The 26376-nt window shown below is 41.3% G+C and overlaps 1 protein-coding gene across 1 annotated transcript in view; it reads right to left on the reverse strand.

The window, feature by feature from the left end:
• Positions 1-26376, reverse strand: part of LOC140496331 (solute carrier family 66 member 2) — a 73365-nt gene that overhangs the window by 42401 nt on the left and 4588 nt on the right. Inside the window, exon 2 of the mRNA XM_072595942.1 lies at positions 19619-19752. Coding sequence (XP_072452043.1) covers positions 19619-19752 — 134 coding nt within the window. The remainder of the gene's footprint in view (positions 1-19618; positions 19753-26376) is intronic.

The following is a 26376-nucleotide window of genomic DNA, read 5'->3' on the forward strand; positions in this document are numbered from 1 at the left end:
AACTCCATCTGCCACTTTCCTGCCCACACCACCCACCCATATATATATAGTTTTGGAGCTTACAGCTATACCCCACATAATCCACTACATTGCTAATTTTTGTGTCATCAGCAAATTTCCCAATTGTGCTCCTCATATTGAAGTCCAAATTGTTAATGTATAAAACAAACAGCAGTGTTCCCAACATGGAGCCCCACAGAACACCACTTGAAACAGCTTTCCATTTGCAAGGGCATCCATTGACCATTACCCTTTGTTTCCTGTTACTAGGCCAACTTCCATCCCATATTCCCAATTCCTTCGCCTTCGCCACATCTGCTCCCAGGAGAACCAATTCCAATACCGAACAACTCAGATGGCCTCCTTCTTCAAAGACCGCAATTTCCCCTCAGACATGATTGACGATGCTCTCCACCGCATCTCCTCCATTTCCTGCTCCTCTGCCCATGAACCCCACCCCTCCAATCGCCACCAGGACAGAACCCCACTGGTCCTCACCTACCACCCCACCAACCTCCAGATACATCGGATCATCCTTCGTCATTTCCGCCACCTCCAAACGGGCCCCACTACCAAGGATATATTTCCATCCCCACCCCTATCAGCGTTCCGGAAAGACCACTCCCTCCGCGGCTCCCTTGTCAGATCCACACCCCCCACCAACCCAACCTCCACTCCCGGCACCTTCCCCTGCAACTGCAAGAAATGCAAAACTTGCGCCCACACCTCCCCCCTCACTTCCCTCCAAGGCCCCAAGGGATCCTTCAATATCCATCAGAAATTCACCTGCACCTCCAGACACATCATTTACTGCATCCTATACATTGGGGAGACAGGCGCCTACCTGTAGAACGTTTCAGAGAACACCTCTGGGACACCCACACCAACCAACCCAGCCGCCCCGTGGCTGAACACTTTAACTCCCCCTCCCACTCCGCCAAGGATATGCAGGTCCTTGGCCTCCTCCATCGCCAGACCATGGCAACACGATGCCTGGCGGAAGAGTGACTCATCTTCCGCCTAGGAACCCTCCAACCACAAGGGATGAATGCAGATTTCTCCAGCTTCCTCATTTCCCCTCCCCCCACCTTTTCTCAGTCCCAACCCTCAGACTCAGCACCGCCTTCTTGACCTGCAATCTTCTTCCCGACCTCTCCACCCCACCTCCTCTCCAGCCTATCACCCTCACCTTAACCTCCTTCCACCTATCGCATTCCCAACGCCCCTCCCCCTAGTCCCTCCTCCCTACCTTTTATCTTAGCCTGCTTGGCACACCCTCCTCATTCCTGAAGAAGGGCTCATGCCCAAAACGTCGATTCTCCTTCTCCTTTGATGCTGCCTGACCTGCTGCACTTTTCCAGCAACACATTTTAAGCTCTGATCTCCAGCATCTGCAGTCCTCACTTTCTCCAACTTCCAATCTAATTCATCACACTACTTTATTGGGCTTTTACTTTTTTGATCAGTCTGTCATCAGGGACCTTGTCAAATGCCTTCCTAAAATCTGTGTAGAAACATCGACAGTATTACCTTCATGTCCTCCTTGTCACTTCCTCAAAGAATTCAATCAAATTCCCTTAGCAAAGCCATGCTGACTATACCCTGACTAGTTCATATAGTCAAAGAGATGTACAGCACAGAAACAGACCCTTTAGTCCAACCCATCCATGCTGAACAGATATCCCAACCCAATCTAATTCTACCTACCAGCACCCTGCCCATATCCCTCCAAGCCCTTCCTGTTCATTATGATTATTTTGTTCAATATTGCACACCGCTTCTGACAGCTTGATTATAGAAAATCATCAGCTTAGAGTGGAGCAATGTTTCTTTGCTACCAATCCATGCCTTTTGCAAAGAAGAGATGGTCAAAAATGGTAAACAGCAGTTAACTATGACCACCTCTTGGATATCTGAGATGTGGTTCACCTGTAGATGGTTACTTAAGAATGAAAAATAGGTCATTACGCTCATAATAGAATACTATTTTAAAATTTCAAGGACACAGCAGGCTTTGTGCCATGGAAATTTTGTTCAATTCCACTTGTCAGTGGGCAGTCTGAAGTCACTTTGAAAACATTGCAGAAGTCAAATATTCTGATTCAAAAACAGTACCTTTTGGATTCTCTACTCAGTATTTATGTTTAATGCTAGCTTTATACTGTTCAAAGGAAATCAGTTTGCTTTTCCTGATGGAAAACCATCATAATTGATTTCCATCAAACAGAGTGGAGTTTCAAGCTGATTCTCAGAAAGGTAGTTGTTCATGAATCAAAGTGTTACCACTGTAAAACAACTTGAGAACTCAGTCAGAGATTATTCTGTTCTGAGTCTTAGTTTGTAGGCACAATTGTGTCCCCAAATACACTCTATAAGCAAGGTGAACATGTTCAAGATTTCAGATTTGGGAGATAAAAATCACAACAAAAATACTTCTTGTAAACATTCCAAAATGGAGGAGGCCAAGGACCTGCAATTTCTCTAACCTGTTAGATTAGCTAACAAACTGTGCATATAAGGAACACACTGACTGAGGACATTGGGCCCAGTTTTAAATCTGTGTCAATCGGCAGATTGTGAAAGAGTTAAAAAGTTGGCTGAACTTTTGATTGGTTTTGTCTACTGAAGGCTGATGGCAAGCTGTAAGGTACGGATCTATAATTCTCAGACTTCAAATAAGGCTTGAGATGAAAGGGACTTTTTGCCTCAAAGAATAACTACAAGTAATCAGCGGAAAGCCTTCCAAAAATGAGCACCAAAGAAATGTAAATACCTGGTTCAGGGCCTAATATTTTAAGGTGGTGCACATTAAGATTTCTGTGATTTGGAGCTTCATCAAGTGAACTATAAAGACAACCAGTTGAAGATGAATGATGTACGCACAAGGTTAGATACATAACTTGTTGTTTCACTCAATTCAGCTTTGACTAGCCAAGATAAAATTTAAAAATAACCTAGCAGAAACGTCCCAAGGAATTGGATAGGTTTTGTAAAATACATGACTGAACAGATTTTGCATGACCTATAGAAGAGAAAGAATGGCCAAACTGACTTTTCATATTTCATGTTTTCATGCCTATAGTATTAATGATCATCTTAATGATGAACTTTGTTGAACTGTCTCCTATCTCTCCTATACATCAGCCAGCTTCGTTAATCCACTATAATTAGTCCATTACAATAAAAAACACAACACAATTCAAATTATCATGCATTCTCATGCTTTCCATGACACTGTGACATTTCCAAACTGGTGGATCTCTAATTTATCAAATCACATTTAAATAGAAGTTACTGCTAATCCACAGAAGTCAAAAGATCTGATCTTGCCTTTATTTTTCTATAGACTCCAAAGAGTAGGCTGGTTTTGAATACATTGTGTATTATTGATTATAGGAGAAAGTGAGGACTGCAGATGCTGGAGATCAGAGCTGAAAATGTGTTGCTGGAAAAGCGCAGCAGGTCAGGCAGCATCCAAGGAGCAGGAGCATCGACGTTTCGGGCATGAGCCTAAGAAGGGTTCATGCCCGAAACGTCGAATCTCCTATTATTGATTATAACCTATTGTAGTTATTACAACATATGATGCCAAGTCTTTTTATTTGTAAATTAAATTAGACAGTCACTTGAAATAGTAAAGAAAATCACTGAAGTCTCAGAACTTATTATTCTGCTGGTTCTCAGAAGATAAGATTCCCTACAGCGTGGAAACAGGCCCTTCGGCCCAACAAGTCCACACCGACCCTCCAAAGAGCAACCCACCCAGACCCATTCCCCTACATTTACCCCTTACAAATGAACCTAACACTACAGGCAATTTAGCATGGCTAATTCCCCTAACCTTCACATCTTTGGACTGTGGGCAGAAACCAAAGCACTTGGAGGAAACCCAAGCAGACACAGGGAGAATGTGCAAATTCCACACAGGCAGTTGCCTGAGATGGGAATTGAACCCAGGTCCCTGGCGCTGGGAGGCAGCAGGGCTAACCACTGTGCCACCATGCCACCCCAAGTTCTCCATGGAAGGATTTGGGTATGAAATAACTTGTATTAATTTAATGTTTTACTGCACTCTCAACATAGCATAAAATGCTTCACATTCATTTATTTGATTTCTGAAGTGAAGTTTTGTGACCGAATGTGCTGACCAATTTGCGGACAACAATGTCAGCAGCAAACAAGATAAATAATCGATCTTGGTAGGCTTTGTTGAGAGAGGAATGCCAATTCAGACACCTTTTTCTCCACCTTCTCCTTCTCCACCTTTTTTAATAATATACATAGTCATGTAGCATTCGTAATTTTCTGTGGAAGGACAGTCAGATTCTACATTGAAAAATGTTTTGATTTAGAAAAGAATTCGTATTGATAATTTTTAATGTTGAAGGCTTTGTAAGATGCTTCTACAAACTGGATAGGTGCACTTCATTGTACATAACTGAGCCACAGTTCCAAAAGAATAGCAGAGTAGCTGTTCATCGCCTAATAAGAGAGGCCCCAAGGTATAAATTGTTCCTGAGCTCTCCAGTTCCCTCTCTGCCTTTCTCTCCTCCTCTAGATAATCCTTAAAATCTCTTTGTTCACCTATCCTAATATCTCCTTAATAAAGACAAAACATACTGGAGAAACTCAACAGGTTTGCTAGCATCTGGCGAAAGAGAAACAGAGTTAATGCTTTGAATCTGATATTACAGTTCCTCAGAACTGAAGAAATATGGCAAAGTGATGGTTTTTTTTGCTATAGAAAGAGGGAGAGGAGAATCAAATGGAAAAAGTGGTAAAGGTTCTCCAGAGCAAAAGGCAAAGGGATGCTAGTAATAATAAAGAGGAAATATAGATGAAATAAAGGTGTGAATAGTCTGTTAGTGGTGAAAGAAAGGCAACTCGAATGAATGCGAACAAGACACTGGAAATGGGGTGGGGAAGTTTGCGCAGGAGGGAGAGGTAAGTAATCAAAATAGAGGAAAAGGTTCATGTTGTGGAACTGTTGAACACAATCTGAATGCTCTAAAGTGCCTTTGGAAAATCAGTTATTTCTCAACTTGCAGAAATGGCGGATGATGATCCCTTGAAGGCAGAGGATGGAGGGATGGAAAATGATGACAAGAGGAACATTTATTGTTGTTCTGGGTGTGAGGGAAAGAGGTGAGTGCAGGAAATGGGTCAGAACTAGCTGAGGGCCCTGACAGTGGTGGGAGGGGCTGGGGCCAATCTTTAATTCATGAAAATGAAAGACACGCTGAAAATACACCTCTGGATGGTGGCATCATTGTAAAGATGTGATAGAGGTGGCAAAACTGTGAGAATGGAATAAAGTCCATACAGAAAACAGGATGTGAGGAAATGCAGTCAAGTAACTGTGGGAGTCAATGGATTTGTAACAAATATCATCCCCAGAAATGGAAACAGGGAAGTCATGGAAGAGAAAGGAACAGTGAACTAAGAGATAGACTAAGAGAAGGTGAGAGAAGGATCCAAATTGGAAGCAAAATTGATTAATTATCCCAGTTTCTGAGCAGGAACTGGTGTTAATGTTTATGGTGTTAATGCACCTGTACAAATACTTGCTGAAATTGTTGTTCTTGATCATTAGTCAGTGACCCCTATTCGAAAATATGAAGGTGAGGATTTTCAGTTGGTACAGCCAAGCTCTGATGTTCATAGCCTGTCAACGCTGATATAATTGATAGATGAAGAATGTCCTTCAGGAAACAATAGTAATTAAATATATGTGAAAAAAGGTACCAAATGGCTAAATAGTTCCAAATCCTCAAAGTCAACCTGCCTCATAAATCATCATTTCTGAACTGTTCATTAATCAAAATATTAATGATTGTGCATTTTGCAAATTTTAATTTTAAGTGTTCAATATGACCCTTGCATCCCCCCCAACTTGTTTACTTAATTATCTTCCTTAAAATAAGCCAAGTTTAAACATCTACTTGACAACAACATGTAAAACTAGGAAAAAATGTGCAAGAACCCATGAAAATAAAAGATTTCCCCTTCCAAAAAAATGTTAGTAAACATGAAACTTAACGCAGTCTTTGAGATTTTTGCTGTAATAAGAAAATTAGGGCAGGTTTTGCACTGACACCTCATGTATTCTAATCGCCAGTGAATCCCCAACTCCATTTATTTTCTTCATGAAACTATTATAAATTCCAATGATTCTTGAGCCAGAAAATCGAACAAGCCTTGGAAGCTGGCATGCAGGGAAACAGAGAGCACATTACATGCAGTTTGCATTGACTCTGGTAGTTTGCATGTTTTATTCATGCAGCCTGCTGATGATAATCATTCAGAAAGGGACCCACTGAGTCCATGTCTGGGGGAGGCAGAGAATCTCTTCAAAATGGGCATCCTTTGAAGAGACTTTGCAGTGGAACAGGCTTCTGCAGTCAATGCTACACATTGACTGCACACCTGTTTGACAGGTTGGATGCAGACTTGTCTTAAAGGTCATTTAAAGGCGTCTACCACCCCTTAAAGGGAAATGAAAGTCAGGCACAGACAACAGGAAGAGCACCCCTGGACAAGCCTGATTGCTTGCCTTCTGTTAAGGGCCTTCTTATGGCACAGTGGTAGTATTCCTACCCCTAGACCGGGAGACTTAGACTCAGATCCCACCCACTCCAGAAGTGTGTACTAACATAGCTGCACAGGCTGATTAGAAAAATAGATTTAGTTAGTATGTTTTTAAAAAATGGAGGGACCCTCTTGTGTTGGAGTGGTAATGTCCTATCCCTTGACCTGGAGGCTGTGGTTCTAATCAGCCTGCTTCAGAGGTGTGTAATAGCATCTCTGAAAAGGTTTGATTACAAAAATAGTTTAAATTAAAAAAAAACAAAACAAGAGAGAAATGGCGAGGGGTTGTTTGGTGCAGTAGTAGTGTCTCTATCTCTGATCCAAGAGGCATGAGGTAAAGTGTAATTACACCTCTGAGCAGATTAGAGTCAAGGAGTCATAGAGATGTACAGCATGGAAACAGACTCTTTGGTCCAACTCATCCATACCAACCAGAAATCCTAACCTAATCCAGTCCCATTTGCCAGCACACAGCCCATTTCCCTCCAAACCCTTCCTATTTATGTACCCATCCAGATGCCTTGTAAATGCTGCAGTTGTACCAGCCTCCACTATTTCCTTTCGCAGCTCATTGCACACCCTCTGCATGAAAAAGTTGCCCCTTAGGTCCCTTTTATATCTTCCCCCTCTCACCCTAAACCTATGGCTTCCAGTTCTGGACCCCTCCAACCCCAGAGAAAATACTTTCTCAACTTATCCTATCCATGCCCCTTATGATTTTATAAACCTCTATAAGTTCACCCCTCAGCCTCCGGTGTTCCAGATTGATTGGAAAATATAGAGAAATATGGCATACGGGGAGACAGTAGTGTAGTGATGTTTTCAGTGGATGAGTAATCCAAAGGTTGATCGAGAAATAAATTAAAAAATCAGATGACACCAAGTTATAGTCCAATGGGTTTATTTGAAAACACTAGGTTTCGGAGCACTGCTTTTTCATCAGGTGTTAGTGAGAGAGAGGAAGACTTTAGACGCAGAACTTATAAAGAAAAGATTAAAGGATCATACAACTCATGCGGATGAATTGAACACACGTAAGATGGCTCTTAAATCTTTAATCAGTTAGAATGGAGGTGCAGGTTTTGATTGATTGATATGCAAATCCCCGAATTTCTTTCCAGTCACTGTTCTGAGACAATTTGCAGATTTGTGTTTGCATATACATCCTATTATGTTCAAAAAACACACTGTCAGTCAATGTGGCATTTTATAAACTCCTACTTTGGAAATAAAACCAGGTGAAGACACAGACAGACTCCAAACAAGACCTCAGGCCTAAAATACATTGTCTGACCAGAGGTGTCACCTCCTTTATTTTCATAACATAGAACATAGAACATTACAGCGCAATACAGGCGCTTCAGCCCTCGATGTTACGCTGACCTGTGGAACCAATCTGAATTCAATCTATCCTACACTATTCCATTTTCATTCATATGTTTATCCAATGACATTTAAATTCCCCTAAAGTTGGCGAGTCTACTCCTGTTCTATTAACCTGGGTGGCAACTTTCAGGAATCTATGTACATGGACACTGAGATCTCTCTGTTCATCTACACTACCAAGAATCTTATCATTTGCCAGTACTCTTTATTCCTGTTGCTCCTTCCCAAGTAAATCACCTCACACTCTTTCGCATTAAACTCTATTTGCCACCTCTCAGCCAGCTCTGCAGCTTATCTATATCCCTCTGTAAACTGCACCATCCTTTGGTATTATCCACAACTCCACCAATCTTAATGTCATCCACAAATTTACTAACACATCCTTCTATGCCCTCAACGAGGTCCTTTATAAAAATGACAAACAGCAGTGGCCCCTTAACAGATTCTTGTGATATATCGTTAGCAACTGAACTCCACAATGAACATTTCCCATCAACCACCACCCTCTGTCTTCTTTCAGCTAGTCAATTTCTGATCCAACCTGCTAAATCACCCTCAATCCCATGCCTCCGTATTTTGTGCAATAGCCTACCGTGGGGAAACTTATCAAACGCCTTACTGAAATCCATAAACACCACATCAACCTATTTGGTCACGTTCTTAAAGAACTCAATAAGATTTGTGAGGCACGACTTACCCTTTACAAAACTGTGTTCACTATCCCGAATCAATTTATTCCTTTCTAGACGATGATAAATCCTATCTCTTATAACCTTTTTTCAACTTTTTACCCACAACCAAAGTAAGGCTCACTGGTCTATAATTATTAGAGTTGTCTCTTCTCCCGTTCTTATCCTCCAGACTTCTGGCACTATTCCTGTAGAAAATGATGACATAAAGATCAAAGCCAAAGGCTCTGCAATCTCCTCTCTGGCTTCCCAGAGAATCCTAGGATAAATCTCATCCAGCCCAGGGACTTATCTATTTTCACACTTTACAGAATTGCTAAAACCTCTTCCTTGTGAACGTCAATCCCATCTAGTCTAATTGACAGTATCTCAGTATTCTCCTCGACAACATTGTCTTTTCACAGTGTGAATACTTATGAAAAATATTCATTTAACACTTCCCTTGATCCTGTCTGTCAATGACTTCTCATGTCCCCTCCTGGCTCTTCTTAGCTCTTTCTTTAGGTCCTTCCTGGCTGACTTGCAACTCTCAAGCACCCCAACTGCGCCTTCACATCTCATCCTAACATAAGCCTTCTTTTCTTCCTCTTGACAAGAGATTGACCTTCTTTAGTGAAGAAGTTGTCACCATAATTTGTCTCAGGACAGTGACTGGAAAGAAATTCTGGGATTTGCGTATCAATCAATCAAAACCTTTCCCTCCATTCTAAGTGATTAAAGATTTAAAAGTCATCTTATGTGTGCTCAATTCATCCGCAGGAGTTGTATGACCCTTTGATCTTTTCCTTATAAGTTCTGTGTCAAAGATCTTCCACTCTCAATAATACCTGATGAAGGAGCAGTGCTCCAAAAGCTAGTGTTTTCAAATAAATTCGTTGGACTATAACCTGGGATTGTCTGATTTTTGACCTTGTCCAACACAGTCCAACATTGGCACCTCCACATCATGATCGAGAATTAGGTAGAGAAAGATGGTTGCAGAGTCCTACAGCAGAGCTAACCCGAGGGGCTGAATAGTCTACTCATGCTTCTAGTCCTTATGTTATCAGCTCCAGTGGCTGTGGAAAAAGGAGGCCAAATCAATATCAGCAACACATGCAAATGCCTAGCAGGGGCAGATGTTTATTGGAGGCCTGGCTGTCAAGTGACAGTTCAGCAAGTGCATGAAAAATGCCTAGGCAAGCAGCCATGCTTCACATCAAAACCATAGGTTCAACATCTACCTTTCTTTGTTCAGCAGTTTGGTCAATTCCTAACATATGAGGAATGTTTGAGGACTCTGCGTTTATACTCGATGGGGTTTAGCAGGATGTGATCCAATTGAAATATGCAGAACATTGAATGGCCTGGACAGAGTGGATGTTGGGAAGATATTCCCATTGGTAGGAGAGACTAGGACCTGAGGGCAGAGCCTTAGAGTAAAGGGAAGACCTTTTAGGACGGAGATAAGGAGAAACTTAATACTGGATTAGTGGTGCTGGAAGAGCACAGCAGTTCAGGCAGCATCCAACGAGCAGCGAAATCAACGTTTCGGGCAAAAGCCCTTCATCAGGAATAAAGGCAGTGAGCCTGAAGCATGGAGAGATAAGCTAGAGGAGGGTGGGGGTGGGGAGAGAGTAGCATAGAGTACAATGGGTGAGTGGGGGAGGAGATGAAGGTGATAGGTCAAGGAGGAGAGGGTGGAGTGGATAGGTGGAAAAGAAGATAGGCAGGTCGGACAAGTCAAGGAGACAGTGCTGAGCTGGAAGTTTGAAACTAGGATGAGGTGGGGGAGGGGGAAATGAGGAAGCTGTTGAAGTCCACATTGATGCCCTGGGGTTGAAGTGTTCCGAGGCGGAAGATGAGGCGTTCTTCCTCCAGGCGTCTGGTGGTGAGGGAGCGGCGATGAAGGAGGCCCAGGACCTCCACGTCCTCGGCAGAGTGGGAGGGGGAGTTGAAATGTTGGGCCACGGGGCGGTTTGGTTGATTGGTGTGGGTGTCTCGGAGATGTTCCCTAAAGCGCTCTGCTAGGAGGCGCCCAGTCTCCCCAATGTAGAGGAGACCACATTGGGAGCAACGGATACAATAAATGATATTGGTGGATGTGCAGGTGAAACTTTGATGGATGTGGAAGGCTCCTTTAGGGCCTTGGATAGAGGTGAGGGAGGAGGTGTGGGCACAGGTTTTACAGTTCCTGCGGTGGCAGGGGAAAGTGCCAGAATGGGAGGGTGGGTCGTAGGGGGGTGTGGACCTGACCAGGTAGTCACGGAGGGAACGGTCTTTGCGGAAGGCGGAAAGGGGTGGGGAGGGAAATATATCCCTGGTGGTGGGGTCTTTTTGGAGGTGGCGGAAATGTCGGTGGATGATTTGGTTGATGCGAAGGTTTGTAGGGTGGAAGGTGAGCACCAGGGGCGTTCTGTCCTTGTTACGGTTGGAGAGGTGGGGTCTGAGGGCAGAGGTGCGGGATGTGGACGAGATGCGTTGGAGGGCATCTTTAACCACGTGGGAAGGGAAATTGCGGTCTCTAAAGAAGGAGGGCATCTGGTGTGTCCTATGGTGGAACTGGTCCTCCTGGGAGCAGATACAGCGGAGGCGGAGAAATTGGGAATACGGGATGGCATTTTTGCAAGAGATAGGGTGGGAAGAGGTGTAATCCAGGTAGCTATGGGAGTCAGTGGGTTTGTAAAAAATGTCAGTGTCAAGTCGGTCGTCACTAATGGAGATGGAGAGGTCCAGGAAGGGGAGCGAGGTGTCAGAGATAGTCCAGGTAAATTTAAGGTCAGGGTGGAATGTGTTGGTGAAGTTGATGAATTGCTCAACCTCCTCGCGGAGCACGAGGTGGCACCAATGCAGTCATCAATGTAGCGGAGGAAGAGGTGGGGCATGGTGCCAGTGTAATTACGGAAGATCAACTGTTCTACATAGCCAACAAAGAGACAGGCATAGCTGGGGCCCATACGTGTGCCCATGGCTACGCCTTTGGTCTGGAGGAAGTGGGAGGATTCAAAGGAGAAATTGTTAAGGGTGAGGACCAGTTCGGCCAAACGAATGAGAGTGTCAGTGGAAGGGTACTGTTGGGGACGTCTGGAGAGGAAAAAACGGAGGGCTTGGAGGCCCTGGTCATGGCGAATGGAGGTGTAGAGGGATTGGATATCCATGGTGAAGATAAGGCGTTGGGGACCGGGGAAACCGAAGTCTTGGAGGAGGTGGAGGGCGTGGGTGGTGTCTCGAACGTATGTGGGGAGTTCCTGGACTAGGGGGGATAGGACAGTGTCAAGGTAGGTAGAGATGAGTTCAGTGGGGCAGGAGCATGCTGAGACAATGGGTCGGCCAGGGTGGTCAGGCTTGTGGATCTTGGGAAGGAGGTAGAACCGGGCAGTGCGGGGTTCCCGGACTATGAGGTTGGAAGCTGTGGGTGGGAGATCTCCTGAGGTGATGAGATTCTGTATGGTCTGGGAGATGATGGTTTGGTGATGGGGGGTGGGGTCATGGTTGAGGGAGCAGTAGGAAGAGGTGTCCTCGAGTTGGCATTTGGCTTCAGCGGTGTAGAGGTCAGTGCGCCAGACTACCACTGCGCCCCCTTTATCCGCTGGCTTGATGGTGAGGTTGGGATTGGAGCAGAGGGATTGGAGGGCTGCGCGTTGTGAGGGTGAGAGGTTGGAGTGGGGGGGGGGAACGACAGGTTGAGGTGGTTAATGTCCCGGCGGCAGTTGGAAATGAAGAGGTCGAGGGCAGGTAATAGGCCAGCGCGGGGTGTCCAGGTGGATGCAGTGTGTTGGAGGTGGGCGAAGGGGTCCTCGTAAGGTGGGCGGGAGTCCTGATTGTGAAAGTAAGCTCCAGCCTGAGAGTGGTGAATCTATGGAATTCATTGCCAAAGAAGGCTGTGGAGACCAGATCAATAAGACTGAGATAGACAGGTTCTTGAGTATCAAGGGTTACTGAAGGAAAGTGGGAGAATGGCATTGAGAAACTTATCAGCCATGATTGAATGGCAGAGCAGACTCAATGGGCTGAATGGCATAATTTCTGCTCCTATGTCTAACGGTCTTATGGTTTAATTAGATTTTGCAAGCTGTTACAATCTTTAGTCTTCCTCAATCTTTTACCCCATTACTCCTGCTCCCAAGCTTCTGGGGTTAACACCTCACTGCATTCTGCCATCATGACCAAATCCTTTAAAAGTATAATTCAAGGTGTCAGGGCGAAGATGTTACTGTTCCAATGCTTCATCAGTGCCCTATTGCAGTCTGCTCCAGGCTATAAAGGAATGTTAGGAAGTGCTGTACATGATTAATGAAAACCTCTAGAGGAAGCAGCTTGAAGAAATGAATTTGTGCAACATGTACCTGCTGGCTTGCCACAGTCATGCGATATCTATCTCTACTGTCAATGCTTGTATTATAGTCTGTGGCACTAAACAACATGTTATTTGAAACATGATGCCAGTAAGGTGACAATGTGATTGAATAAATTTTGAGGGCTGTGAGTTATCTACTGGAAAAAGAAAAACAGTGACAAATAATGAAAGCCAAAGCCTGCAACATTGAAATGCTGGCTGAATCAGATTGCTGTGAATTTTCCATTTCCCAAATCTATGGAAATGAAAGGGGATATGAAACAAAATTGGAATTTATTTCAGTGTCAGTGTAAAAAATATGAAACAGCTACAAATTTAAATACAAACCCTGAATAAATACTTGGAGCATCCTGTTATCAATGCTGGGGAAAGTGCTACAAGCTGTATTGAACTCCAAACTTCAATGAGGAGCAGAGAATCCAAACAGGAAAGAGTTTGAAGGCTTGGAAGACATATTTTGAATCCTCTATTATTAAAACCAGGGGATTGCTCCCTCCACAAAGAGAGACAGAGAGAGAGTTGTTTAACCTGAGGGTCACCACACTTCAGGTAAGGGGAGAGGTTGAGAAGGAGGAACCTTCGTGGTGACCTTAGTCTGTATGGAGTTAAAAATCACACAACTCTAGGTTATAGTCCAACAGATTTATTTGGGAGCACTAGCTTTCAGACGCTGCTCCTTCATCAGGTGATTGTGGAGAATCTGATGATGGAGCAGCGCTCTGAAAGCTAGTGCTTCCAAATAAACCTGTTGGACTATAAACTGGTGTTGTGTGACTTTTAACTTTGTATACCCTAGTCCAACACCAGCACCTCCAAATCATCAGTCTGAATGGGAAGTAAACCCACATTGTTGGTATCCTCTGCATTACAAACCAGTTGTCTAGCCAAATGAGCTAACTGATCTGCAAAGCCTCTGAAATGCTATTTGTGAATGGCATATGTCCAATAGGGGCATTCTCAGGAGGTAAGGCAGAATAATGATCAGTAGTGATGGCACTGACACATTCAGCTGAATTCAGACAGTCTTGCCAAGTGAATGATGATCTCATGAAAGATAGAATCATCGCAGGTATAAGAGATTGTTAATGCAAACTGAATTACTCCATACTCAGATTGGAAGAAGCTCCTGTACAGTGTCCTTGTTTGTGAGCATTTTAATCAATGCCTGTTTTGGAGAAGTGAAGAGACAGTTGACCACAAGGCTCTTTAAAGCATCTTCCTTAAACCATTTCAAACTGCTCCAAACATCTGCAAACAATGTTACTTCATTTGCAGAGATATCATATGGACATGATGTGGAGGTGCTGGGGTTGGATTGGAGTGGGGAAAGTCAGAAGTCACATGACACCAGGTTATAGTTGAACAGGCTCATTTGAAATCACAATCTTTTGGAGTACTCCTCTTTGGTCAGGTGAAGTGGAGAGGACTGCCCAGGCACAGAATATGTAGGCGGAGAGACATTGGCACGATAATTCCAGGTAATTAAGGGTATCAACTAGGAGAAAGTGAGGACGGCAGATGCTGGAAATCAGAGCTGAAAAATGTGTGGCTGGAAAAACGTAGCAGGTCACGCAGCATCTAAGGAGCAGGAGAATCGACGTTTTGGGCATAAGCCTGAAGAAGGGCTTATGCCTGAAACGTTGATTCTCCTGCTCCTTGGATGCTGCCTGACCTGCTGCGCTTTTCCAGCAACACATTTTTCAACTCAATTAAGAGTGTCAACAGATAAGTACAAATAGTGGAGTTTTGACAGGGTGAATAACAAATCTTTGCAGGTGATGAAAAGAGTCAAATGGTGTGAGTAAAGTATCAGCAGCGCAGTAACAAGTGAAGGGATGACCTATGAACAAATTAATTAAGGCAGAGAGATAATTATAAAATATCAAAAATGAGATGGTGCTCGAGATGAACCCAAGTGGCTGGAATAACATGATAGGTATCAGAGTCACATGCCTAGGGTTTAACCAAACTAATAAGTAATCAAGAACTGTACAAACAAATTAAAGTGGGGAGATGATTACAAGTTATCAAGGTAATGGTATCAAAACAGAACAGTAGGGAAGATTTTACAAACACAGACAGTATGTGAGGTTACATGTAGTGTGTTGTGAACCCACGATCATGATTGAGGATGTCCACTTGAGTACAGAACTTGGCTCAGTTTCTGCTCCGTGATTCCACATTCTTGCGTATCTCAAAGGTTGCCTTGGAGGATACTTACTTGAAGATTGGAGGCTGAATGTTCTTAACCGCCAATGTATTCCCTGATTAGAAGGGAACACTCCTGCCTGGCAATTACTGCCCAGTGTCCATTCGTCTAATCACCGGACGTGAAATATAAGCAAGGGAAACAGATGTACATGCTTTCAAAAGCAGAACTCCTCATGAAGAAAGTTAATAATGTGAAGACATTGTGAAATCTTCTGGTTTCAATTAAAAGAAACAGCTTGACATGCGTTGGATAGCATCAAGCCAACAGAGACGTTGAATCCAAGACACAAATGTTTTGCTCAAATCAAGAAACCTTTGCCACAAAATGCAACTCTCCAAATGCTGCAGAAAGAAGCACCAAGGACACTGTTGCTATAAGAGAGCATTGGACATATGGAGATGAACTGATAGACTAGGTTGGGATCTTGTACAGAGGAAATAAAGTCATTGTCCTGATATTAGATTAGATTACTTACAGTGTGGAAACAGGCCCTTCGGCCCAACAAGTCCAGACCGATCCGCCGAAGTGTATACCACCCAGACCCATACTCCTACATTTTACCCCTTCACCTAACACTATGGACAATTTAGCATGGTCAATTCACCTAACCTGCACATTTTTTTTTGGATTGTGGGAGGAAACCGGAGCACCCAGAGGAAGCCCACGCAGACACGGGGAGAATGTGCTAACCACTGTGTCACCGTATCTTGAATGATTTCCGTGCAAGCCATCACAGAATTGAATTTACTCTCAGGAAGGCACGTGCTTTACTGGCCAAACATGAGCATTGAGATTTAGGACGACATCAGCCACAGCATTGAGTGTAATGAATACAATATCAAAAATGATGTGGTGAATGAATTTGGGGTGGCACGATGGCTGAGTGGTTTGATTCCAGCCTTGGACTGTCTGTGTGGCATTTGCACATTCTCCCTGTGGCTGCATAGGTTTTCTCCAGGTGCTCTGGTTTCCTCTCACAGTCCAAAGATGTGCAAGTCAGATCAGTTGTCCATGCTAAATTGCCCTAAGTGTTAGCTGCATTAGTCAGAGGGAGGTGGGTCTGTGTGGGTTACTCTTCGGAGGGTTGGTGTGGACTTGTTGGGCCAAATTGCCTGTTTCCACACTGTAGGGAAACTAAGCAAACTAAAAATCCACTCAGGATGTGCCACACCCAGACAGGAGATGGATGAAGCTTGGCGAGGATCTTTTAACACTCACATGAACTGGTTATCTTGTCACTGTCAAGCATTATTCCGACTACAGGGCATTAGACCTCCTCCTAGTGAGACTGTAGAATGCTGGAAAGCATACTTCAGTTATTGTGGCATTCCAGACATGATGGTGGGTCATAACGGGCTTCAATTCACAAATGTAGAATTCAGGTGCTTCTTGAAGAAATGGAAAATTGAATGCCACACATAAACTCAGCACTGTTAAATAGAAAGACTGAGACAGCACTGAAAATTGGAAAAGGATCACGAAGAAATAAAAGATAATAGACTTCTGCAAGGCAATCCTAAAGTGGAGATATATACCTACTTAAGGCATGGAAAGTAGGAATGACATTCCACAGCAAACTACTCTTCCAATAGTGAAAAATATTTCTGAAATCAGAAGTAATAATAGTGACAAAATCAGGGTGAGAATGACAGAAAACCAAAGTTGACTGCTAAAACTGCCAAATTATTGCTGAGCCTGAAAGCTGCAGAGCCAGTCAGAGTATAAACATTCAACACTCTCTACAAAAGTAAGCTTATGCGAAAACCTTTTAGAGCAGCTGTGTGTAAGTGAATGAGACAATATATCGTCATAACTGTAGACATATATGTACAAGAGAAGCTGTTCCTTAACTGCTGGCAGCTGATCAAGGAGATATGATCTCTCCATTTGCATTGAGTCCAGTTTCAGAGCTCCACCAACACCCAACATCAGAAATAGATTACATACAGCAACCTATCATGGTAATAGCAGTTGCCAGAAGAACAAGATTCCTCCAAGTTTCTGATGAACAGCCCAAGACAATACAACCTCCTCAATTGAAAGATTATGCATGCATTGCATATGCAGACACTTATGAAAGTGAGGCTGACTAGAATCAAATCACAGTTTTGTGAACAAATTATTATTTTCCAAGTAGCTGCAAATGGTAATGCATGCATTTTTTTTATGAAGAGGTGAATGCTTGAAGAAATGAATTTGTCCACAGTGAACTTGGTGGCTTGCTGTAGTCACGTGACATCTGCAGTAAGTGCTTACACTTAGGTTTGTGGCAATCATTAAACAAATTGCTTGAAACAGACACAGATGAATTATCATAAGCAACAGGATATCACACTCAGCAACCTGGTCGCATCTCAGCTGCTGATGTCAGGCTCCTGTCAAGCTAAAGTGCTAAGAAAAGAATTAAATGTTTATGAGAACATGAATCTGACATGATATGAAATTCACTTTGCAAATGTAAATATTGTACAATATATTGTTGCCACATTATTTATGAATGCTCCATAATGCTTTATAGGCACTTGAACAGTCAAAGATTCAACTGTATTGGCATACCTCATACTTGGCCCTCATTGATGACTGCAGGTGAATGTTGGACTGTAGAAGATAATGTTGTGCATTTATGATTAGTCTTTATCTAATGTTCATGTAGCAGTTCTGCAGACACTTTATTCTATGTAACATCAAGCAGGTTAAAATGTAAGAGTTTGGCAAGACATACAGAGTCGGAGGCTGAGGGGTGACCTTAGAGAGGTTTATAAAATTATGAGGGGTATGAATAGGGTAAATAGGCAAAGTCTTTTCCCTGGGGTCGGGGAGTCCAGAACTAGAGGGCATAGGTTTAGGGTGAGAGAGGAAAGATATAAAAGAGACCTAAGGGGCAACTTTTTCACGCAGAGGGTGGTACCTTTATGGAATGAGCTGCCAGTGGAAGTGGTGGAGGCGAGTACAATTGCAACATTTAAGAGGCATTTGGATGGGTATATGAGTAGGAAGGGTTTGGAGGGATATGGGCCAGATGCTGGCAGGTGGGACTAGATTGGGTTGGGATATCTGGTCGGCATGAACGGATTGGACCGAAGGGTCTGTTTCCATGCTGTACATCTCTATGACTATGACTCTATGCAGAGAGAATGTGAGGAAGAACTTTCTAATGCAACAGGTAGCAATGGCCTGGAGCTCTTACCTTTGAGGGTGGCAGAGCAGAAACAACCAATGATTTTCATAAGGACCTAAATAATTTAATGCTGTTGATTTGCTAACCAAGATTATGATATTTGCACTTTACCTGTGAAGCACATAATCCATTGATAATTTAAATATAAAATAGAAGGCAATCACACTTTGTTTTTGCAGCTCAGTGATAATGTAAATAGAATAGCTTCTTTGTAAATTAATTAGATAGATGCTATAAACTTTTGAATTGCTTTCAGATTAATTAACTTCGCTGATTTAATTCTGCCTTTGGTAACATGGTTATAGTGCATCCAGTGACAATGCATTTTATGGTGGAACAGTAGAACAGATGCCAAGCTGATTATCATCTACAACTTAAAAGCAAAATACATTTAAATTCTTTTTTTGAGTTGCATAGAAAATTAGATTTTCTTTCATCCAGATATTTATCTACCACTAACATTTTATAAATTATTTCCAGGTAGCTACCTTCATCCAATTCAATGTTAGTACAGTTCAAATGTATGCACATTGACTAGATCATAGTAATGTTATTTCATCTCATTTGTTTTTGTAATAAAAATACTTAAAATACAATCAAAAACTTTAGAAATAAACTCAATAAAATTTCATACACAGACCATATGTTTTCAATAAATAATGATTATGTTTTACTGAATAAACAATCATGCTAGTGTGTGCAAAGGCAAGCAAATCTAACATTCTATGAATACAAACTGTTATCATTTCAAATTGATCATTTTAGATCACACCACTTGTGCCATTGAAAGCTTTCTAATCTTTGTAAGTAGCAGGGACATCCTTTTGGCTTCAATCCATTCTACCAAATATTGCAAGAAATCTGTCTAAATTATCTTTTGCTGCAGACCGCAACAGCTAAAATGAAGTTTAGCAAATGATATGCCTGTTCTATCTGCCATGTCTGTATAAAGTGTGAGAAGAACTAACTTTCTGAGTACAATGCCAAAAGTCCAGAATTTTGATATTTCAGCATAAAGTCTGGTTTTGTGTGAATCTTTTGTGCAATTCTGAAAAAGGGTAAAGGTTTCAGCTCTAGAGTCAAACAAGTTTCACAACGAAAGTGAATTAATATGAATGAGCATTTACTGTCTTTGGCCAACTTAAAAATTATCTCAGCTTCTCTTTGTAATCCCAAATGACAAACATATATTGTAATACATAACAGTATCAATACATGAATATACAAACCTGTAAAAAGGTGTCTACTGGTGCTCATTCTGGATGAACTCTGTACAGTACAACACAAGTGTAGCAAGGCCAGCATAGTGATTATTAAGACAATGCTCTGCCACAGGAGCGTTAATTCGAAATGTTTCCCAAACCTGCATAAATAATAATAATGCTAAAGGAAATCCATATGTATCATACAAAGTGTTTGAAATGTATTAACATAAAATGACAGAATTATATATAAATATAAAACACCTTAGTGGTGAATTGAATTTGTCAGGATAAAATAAAACAGAGTTCCAAAGGAGACTCAAACTGAACTCAAAATGTTAACCTATTTTTCTCTCTACAGATCAGCTGAGTTTCTCCAGCTGCATTAATTTTATTTTAGATTCCGGCATCTGCAGGATTTAGCTTTCATAAAAACAGACAGTCCTGCCTTTGTTCAATTAGCTGACGTCAGGTTGCTCTGTGTTACTGTATGACAGCTAGCCACAAGACACCTTTGTATAAAAGGGGAATACTTAACTGGACTCCAATTTCTATTTGACAATCCCACCTCAAAGAGTGATCTGATATCAAACAAAAGCAATCATATTCAGCCAAGATACTCCATGTTGTTGAATTACCTAATAAATTCCTGTTAGAACCTGACACTATTAATAGCTGCTTGGAGAAATATTGGAGAATATTCAATAAGATGTAAACCATACTCCAGCAACGAGTCAAAACTGGCAGGAAAAAATGTCAAAGCATTAAATAGTTTGTAAAATGTGGGAAACATTGCAGCGTATGTGTTTTTTTTGTTTCTACCAACTACATGCACATTTTTTAAAAAGAGTCACAGCAACAGGAATCATAAAACAAATTTTTCTTTTTATCTTTCTATGACAGGTTAAATAACAGCACTAAATTCAAGGTTGACACTCCAGTGCTGTATTGAAGGAGTGATGTGAGAGATGCTGTCTTATGGGTGCAATGTTAACTCGAGTGCCCCACCTGCCTACTTGGGTAAAAAAATGCCTGACATACTTTAAAAAACAGCAGGGGAGTTATCTGATGTCCCGGTCAATATTTATCCTTTAATCACTGTCACAAAAATAACAGTCTGTTTGGCCGTTATCACAATGCTTTTCAGTGAGTTGGCTGTGTGCATGTTAGCTGACAAGTTTTCTATATTGTTTCTCTGCCTTTGAAGGATTTGTGCTGTCTAGTGGTCATGACAAGCCCTACATAACTACAAGTCTTTCATTTCTCTTTCACAGCACTGCTATCCTATAACTCACAACTGCAATTTATAATGTACTAATGTTTTAATTTCAAAGAAAAAAATTATGATTATGGAAGGGAGCAAACATATTAAACAACATCAATTCTTGACTTTCACAATAGAGTAAATCAGTTGCTTTATTATTACATTATTTACAAAGAAATTGGAACTAATTGTTATCAGAATGTCTAAATGGGATATCACTTTTATTTGTATACTGCAGTCAAGTAGATTAGATTAGATTAGATTAGATTAGATTAGATTACTTACAGTGTGGAAACAGGCCCTTCGGCCCAACAAGTCCACACCGCCCCGCCGAAGCGTAACCCACCCATACCCCTACATCTACATTTACCCCTTACCTAACACTATGGGCAATTTAGCATGGCCAATTCACCTGGCCTGCACATCTTTGGATGTATTAATCTTTGGAAGTATTAAGTAACAATCTATCAGTTTACCAGCTACACTTGGAGCAGAAACCTGTACATTCAATGAAGCTCCAGCACAACATGATTATTTCTAATCTTGGGAATTAGATGACATAACTTGATGGTAGTGACTGTCTTTGAGAAAAATCACAAAAATCTTGAATTTAATACTGACTTAAACTGTAAAATCATCCAGATCTCTTCATAAAATCTAGGCTAGCTTGTATTTAGCATGTAACTACAATTCATTATCAGAGGCTTTTTCAGCCTTATGTATAAACCAACTCTCTACTCAGGAGACAGTAGCATTTAGTTCATTAGATATCTTGGGTGAACTAACTTTACTGGCTAGAAGCTCTGGTTCATCTTTGTAAAAGTTTAGTTAGGATACATGATTTTGTTAAGTGGATGAAGTCAGTAGCTTGTCGCTGAGTTCAGCTGGCTTGAGCCTGGGAATTTGGTGAGTAAGGGAATTTAGTGTAATGAAGAAGGAGGTGCAGTGTAAACAACTGGCAGATTAAGACTAAAATAATTAAGCAGCAATTAGAACTAACATGTTAGTAGCTGGTAAGAGGAGCACAACTTCAGGAACTTCAAAAAGCACAAAAGGAGAGAGAGTGCCACACGAAGGGAGCAAGAGGAGGAGTGAGAGCAAGAGATGAAGAGAGACTGAGATCTATCAGAATTTTGTCTACATCACGACTTGAATAGTGTAACGTCTCAGAGAAACAGATAAGTGATAAGGGGGAGTATTTCACTTGTTTTTTTACACAACTCCTCTAATCTCTGAGTAATTGCAAAAATTGAAAAGCACAAAAATGACCAATTGACTGAATATGAACTGGAGGGCTCTGTGCACAAATGGCTAAATTAACTCTCAACCTTTAGGATTGGTGTCATAATCGTATTGGTGTAGGCAAACAGAATTTTGTTTCAAATCCTTAAGTAGATGGTCCACAATCTCTGGTCATTCTCATTGACCTCAACTGAGGATGTTGAATTAATTTAATATTTTTCATCTTAATTTCTAAGACTTTTCCTTTTCTATATGACTTATTTATTTTCTCTTGGTAGTACTTTTCCTCTGTTTCTCTGGTGAAAAAGGTGCTGCCACTTGGTCACATTCCTTTAAGTAGCCCAGTCTTCCTTATAGATACCATTCAGCTCCCCCTGCACTTGGAGCATTTCTTTGATCTACACCTTGAATGGCCTAAAGTGATCAATGAAGTTGAAACCCACTGTCTTAGTGTTTCGGTGGGCTTTTGGGAAAATGATGATGTCCTCTTGAGGTCACCAAACTGCGTCAGAATGGTTCCTTGAAGCGTAGATCAATTGTGGGCCCTGATCTCCAACCAAGTAGCATATTAGATTGCCTATTCCCATGTGAGGTCCTCCCTCGATTGAAGGAAGTCTGATAATTTTTCATTGCTGACAACTTCTATGATACGATCTCTAATTAATTTGAGCTTTACAGACTCCAGTGCTGTTAAAACCCTGCCAATTGGTATAAATCTGTCCAAAACACCTCAATCAATTCTTCCTGTCACTGAGATTGTTGTTTGAACCTCATTCGTTCCATGTGAAGATTTGTCTTTGGTCTTAAATATGTATTAAAAACCTTCATCTTCTGTAATGCATTCTTCAAAGCTTTGTGATACTAGAATGATGAATGAATGAATGAATGACTTATTGTCACCTATATCTAGGGGGGATATAGTTCTGTCGCTACAATCATTTTGAGATAAAAAAGAATAAGAAGCAAGTATGTAAATGGAGTTCATCTTCATTGGCCAGGCTCCAGGACTTATGCAAGGTCCCTTTTCCAGGTCTACCACAGCCAAAGCCCCTGCTCCAGGCACCAACACCAACATAGTTGATGACCAGCAGCTGCTGAAAAAGTCCCCCCTCCAGGTCTATGCAACCAAGAATCTCCACTCTGCCATTGCTGCAACCAATACTCTGCCACCATTCCAGGGCCTATGAGTCAGGAGTCACCACCAACACCACTCCGGCCAACTTGACTCCAGTGATGCATCCACAGAACATCATCTGCTGTTGGACCTAGAGTACATAAAAATGTGCTGAAATGGTGCCTTTGCTCATTTGCATTATGAGCCTGACACAGTTCTGTCATACTAGATTTGCAACTTCCAGAGTTCCCAATTCTGGTCTCATTGTGACCCTTCGTGTTTTCAAATGGTAATGGCAATGGCAATGTCCCTGCTATAGCTGTCATCCGAATCATCTGTTGTGCCACACTGACCTAGGTGAGTTCTTAGATTTTCTCTATCTTTTATTCAAAGTCTTCTGATCAGTGTACAAAATTAAAAATCACACAATTTGGTCACCTGATGAAGAAGCAGCGCTCTGAAAGCTAGTGCTTCCAATTAAACCTGTTGGACTATAATCTGTGTTGTGTGATTTTTAACTTTGTATATCCCAGTCCAACATCGGCATCTCCAATTCTGATCAGTGTGTTAGCTTACCAGATCCTTCCTCATCTGTGGCTCTGGCTTCAAAGTCTTCTAAGTTTCATATCTGCCTTTGAAGTCTTCCTGCTCAGTTGCCTTTTATTCAAAGTCTCCCAAGGTTCTATCTGGCCTTCAAATATTCTAAAATTTTCTGCTTTACACTTGAAGTTTTCTGAGGTTCTTTCCTGGTCTTTGGAGTATTCCAGTTTACCTGCTGTGCCTTGTGTGTTATAAGTTGACTTCAGATCCTAGCTCTGGAGGTTTCCTTACTATTGCCACACTTGACACCTCGCTTTCGCAATACAGAACAACCTCGGTTATCTGAACATGACTTATCTGAATTTTGGATTATCCGAACAAGATCTAAAGGTCCCGTAAAAATGTTATATCAATGAGGTGTTACTGATACTGGAGTGACGATCGTGATTGGGAAACCTGAGTGCATCAGCAAGGAGGGTGATGAGTTGACTGCAACAGCATGTGGGATTTTAAATGGTCTAATGTTTATGGAGTGGGGCGGGGGTTGTGGTTGGAAGGATGGTCAGAAGAGCATTTCAGTCATCAAATAAGATTGCAAATGAATGGATAGGATTTCACTTGATCTGAAATGGTGAGAGTTTTGTCAGAATTGCAATGAGAATTTTGAGTGATTGGTTTCAGTTTGAAAGCTGGCGAATGAAATGAAATCAGGATGAGTGCTGAGTTTGTATTGGGTGATGAAAAGGCTGGTTTTGGTATTCAGTGTTTTAATCGCAGGAAATTATGACCAAGCAAAATTGCCAAAAATATCCATATTTACTATATTGTAATTTATTTTAAGATGGTAAGTATTTAAAATGACAAGTTACTTCATGTTAGATATCATTATTTTGACACTTATACCTGCTGTGAGGCATAATGTTGCACTTAAAGATGTATTGTCCAAGATTGATAAAACTGACCCCAAAAATATACATTTAATAGATGCCTCATTTGACCGACCTCCACCTCAATGACTTTAATTTACACAAAAAGTGATTTTATTTGAAAAATATCATGAATTTTTAAGCAATGTCCAGTGTATGTACACATTTTATCAATTAAATGAAATAAAAACTCTGTATGTAATTATGTTCAGTACGGCTTTCTTTGTTTACGATCAGATCAGTTATCCAAACCATCAGTTATCCGAACAAAATACGTCCCGCCTGTCTCATTCGGATATTTGAGGTTGTTCTGCACTGAAGTTTACTTTGCTGCCACTGTGCCTTATTTAATGACATTACTGTAAGCAGAGTTCTTCTTAATAATCCTGGGCTGTGGCTTTCAATACATAAATTGTTAGCAAATGCTAGTTTCACTAGGCTATAACTCATCTGGGCCTTTATCGTCTCTAGTTAATCTTTATATTAGATTAAGATTTTTCCATTCTCTTCAGTACTGCAACAGGCTTTATTTATATCTATGTGGTGTAGATAGTTGAATATAGCTAGCGAGCATAATGTCCAGGACCTCTCTCTTTAGTTTCTCTTCTCTCTAGTCTGATCTCTTTTGCTGATCTGCTCTGCTGCTCTCAGAGAAACATCATCGGTTATATTGCCAGCATCTTCATATTCTATTATACTACAAATTTAACTATAGTAAAATATCTGAGGGCACATTCATAGAATTATTATCAAAGCCGTTTTGACACTGAGCCCCATTAGGAAATGTTAAGGTGACCTTTGCCAAAGAGTTAATGCTAAAGGCAGAAAGAAAGTTGATCAGGCTAGAGAGAGAATTCCAGAGCATTGGAAGCTGAAGATACAACAGTGCAACTGTTAAACTTGAGGATTCTCAAAAGGCTTGACTTTGAGGAGTGCAGGTATCTCACAGAACAGTATCATTGGACGAAATTACACATATAGAGAGCAAAGGTCATTTCCCCCACAAAGGCTGTACTTTGTGATTTTTCCTGAGAGCTTTTTATTGGTTTTCAGGGGCTCTTTTTTCATTCTTGCAACACATTAATTCAGTGATGAAGCAACTTATTGGGTGTTACCTTCTGTACTTGTGTCACATATGGAGTATTTTGACTCACATAGAAACAGAATTAGAATAATTCATCAATATCTTCAATAATGAATCCTCCATTGACAACACAAAGGAAAGCACACTTCTATAAATACCTTACCTTTGTCAAACTGCAAAATTACAGCTAATGTATTTCTATTGCATCTGCACCACACTGGAACTTGTAGGCAGTTGCTTCCCCGTACATTGCATCTTTGATCTTAATCTCAAATTTACCAATTGACACCATATTCATAAAAAGCATCCACTATGTTTTTTTCCCACATAAAGGAGTGGATAAAATAGACATGGAGCAGATGTTTCCTTTTGTGGGGCATTCTAAGATGAGAGGTCATTGTCTGAACATAAGAGGTAGCAAATTTAAAACAGAATTGAGGAGAAATTACTTAGAGTCATAGAGTCATAGAAATGTACAGCATGGAAACAGATGCCATTATGTTCATAAATTCATAAGTAAGATATAGGAGCAGAATTAGGCCATTCAACCCATTGAGTCTGCTCCACCATTCGATCTTGACTGATATGCTCCTCGCCCCTATTTTTCTGCCTTCT

The sequence above is a fragment of the Chiloscyllium punctatum genome, chromosome 26, assembly GCF_047496795.1.
Source record: "Chiloscyllium punctatum isolate Juve2018m chromosome 26, sChiPun1.3, whole genome shotgun sequence".
NCBI lineage: Eukaryota > Metazoa > Chordata > Chondrichthyes > Orectolobiformes > Hemiscylliidae > Chiloscyllium > Chiloscyllium punctatum.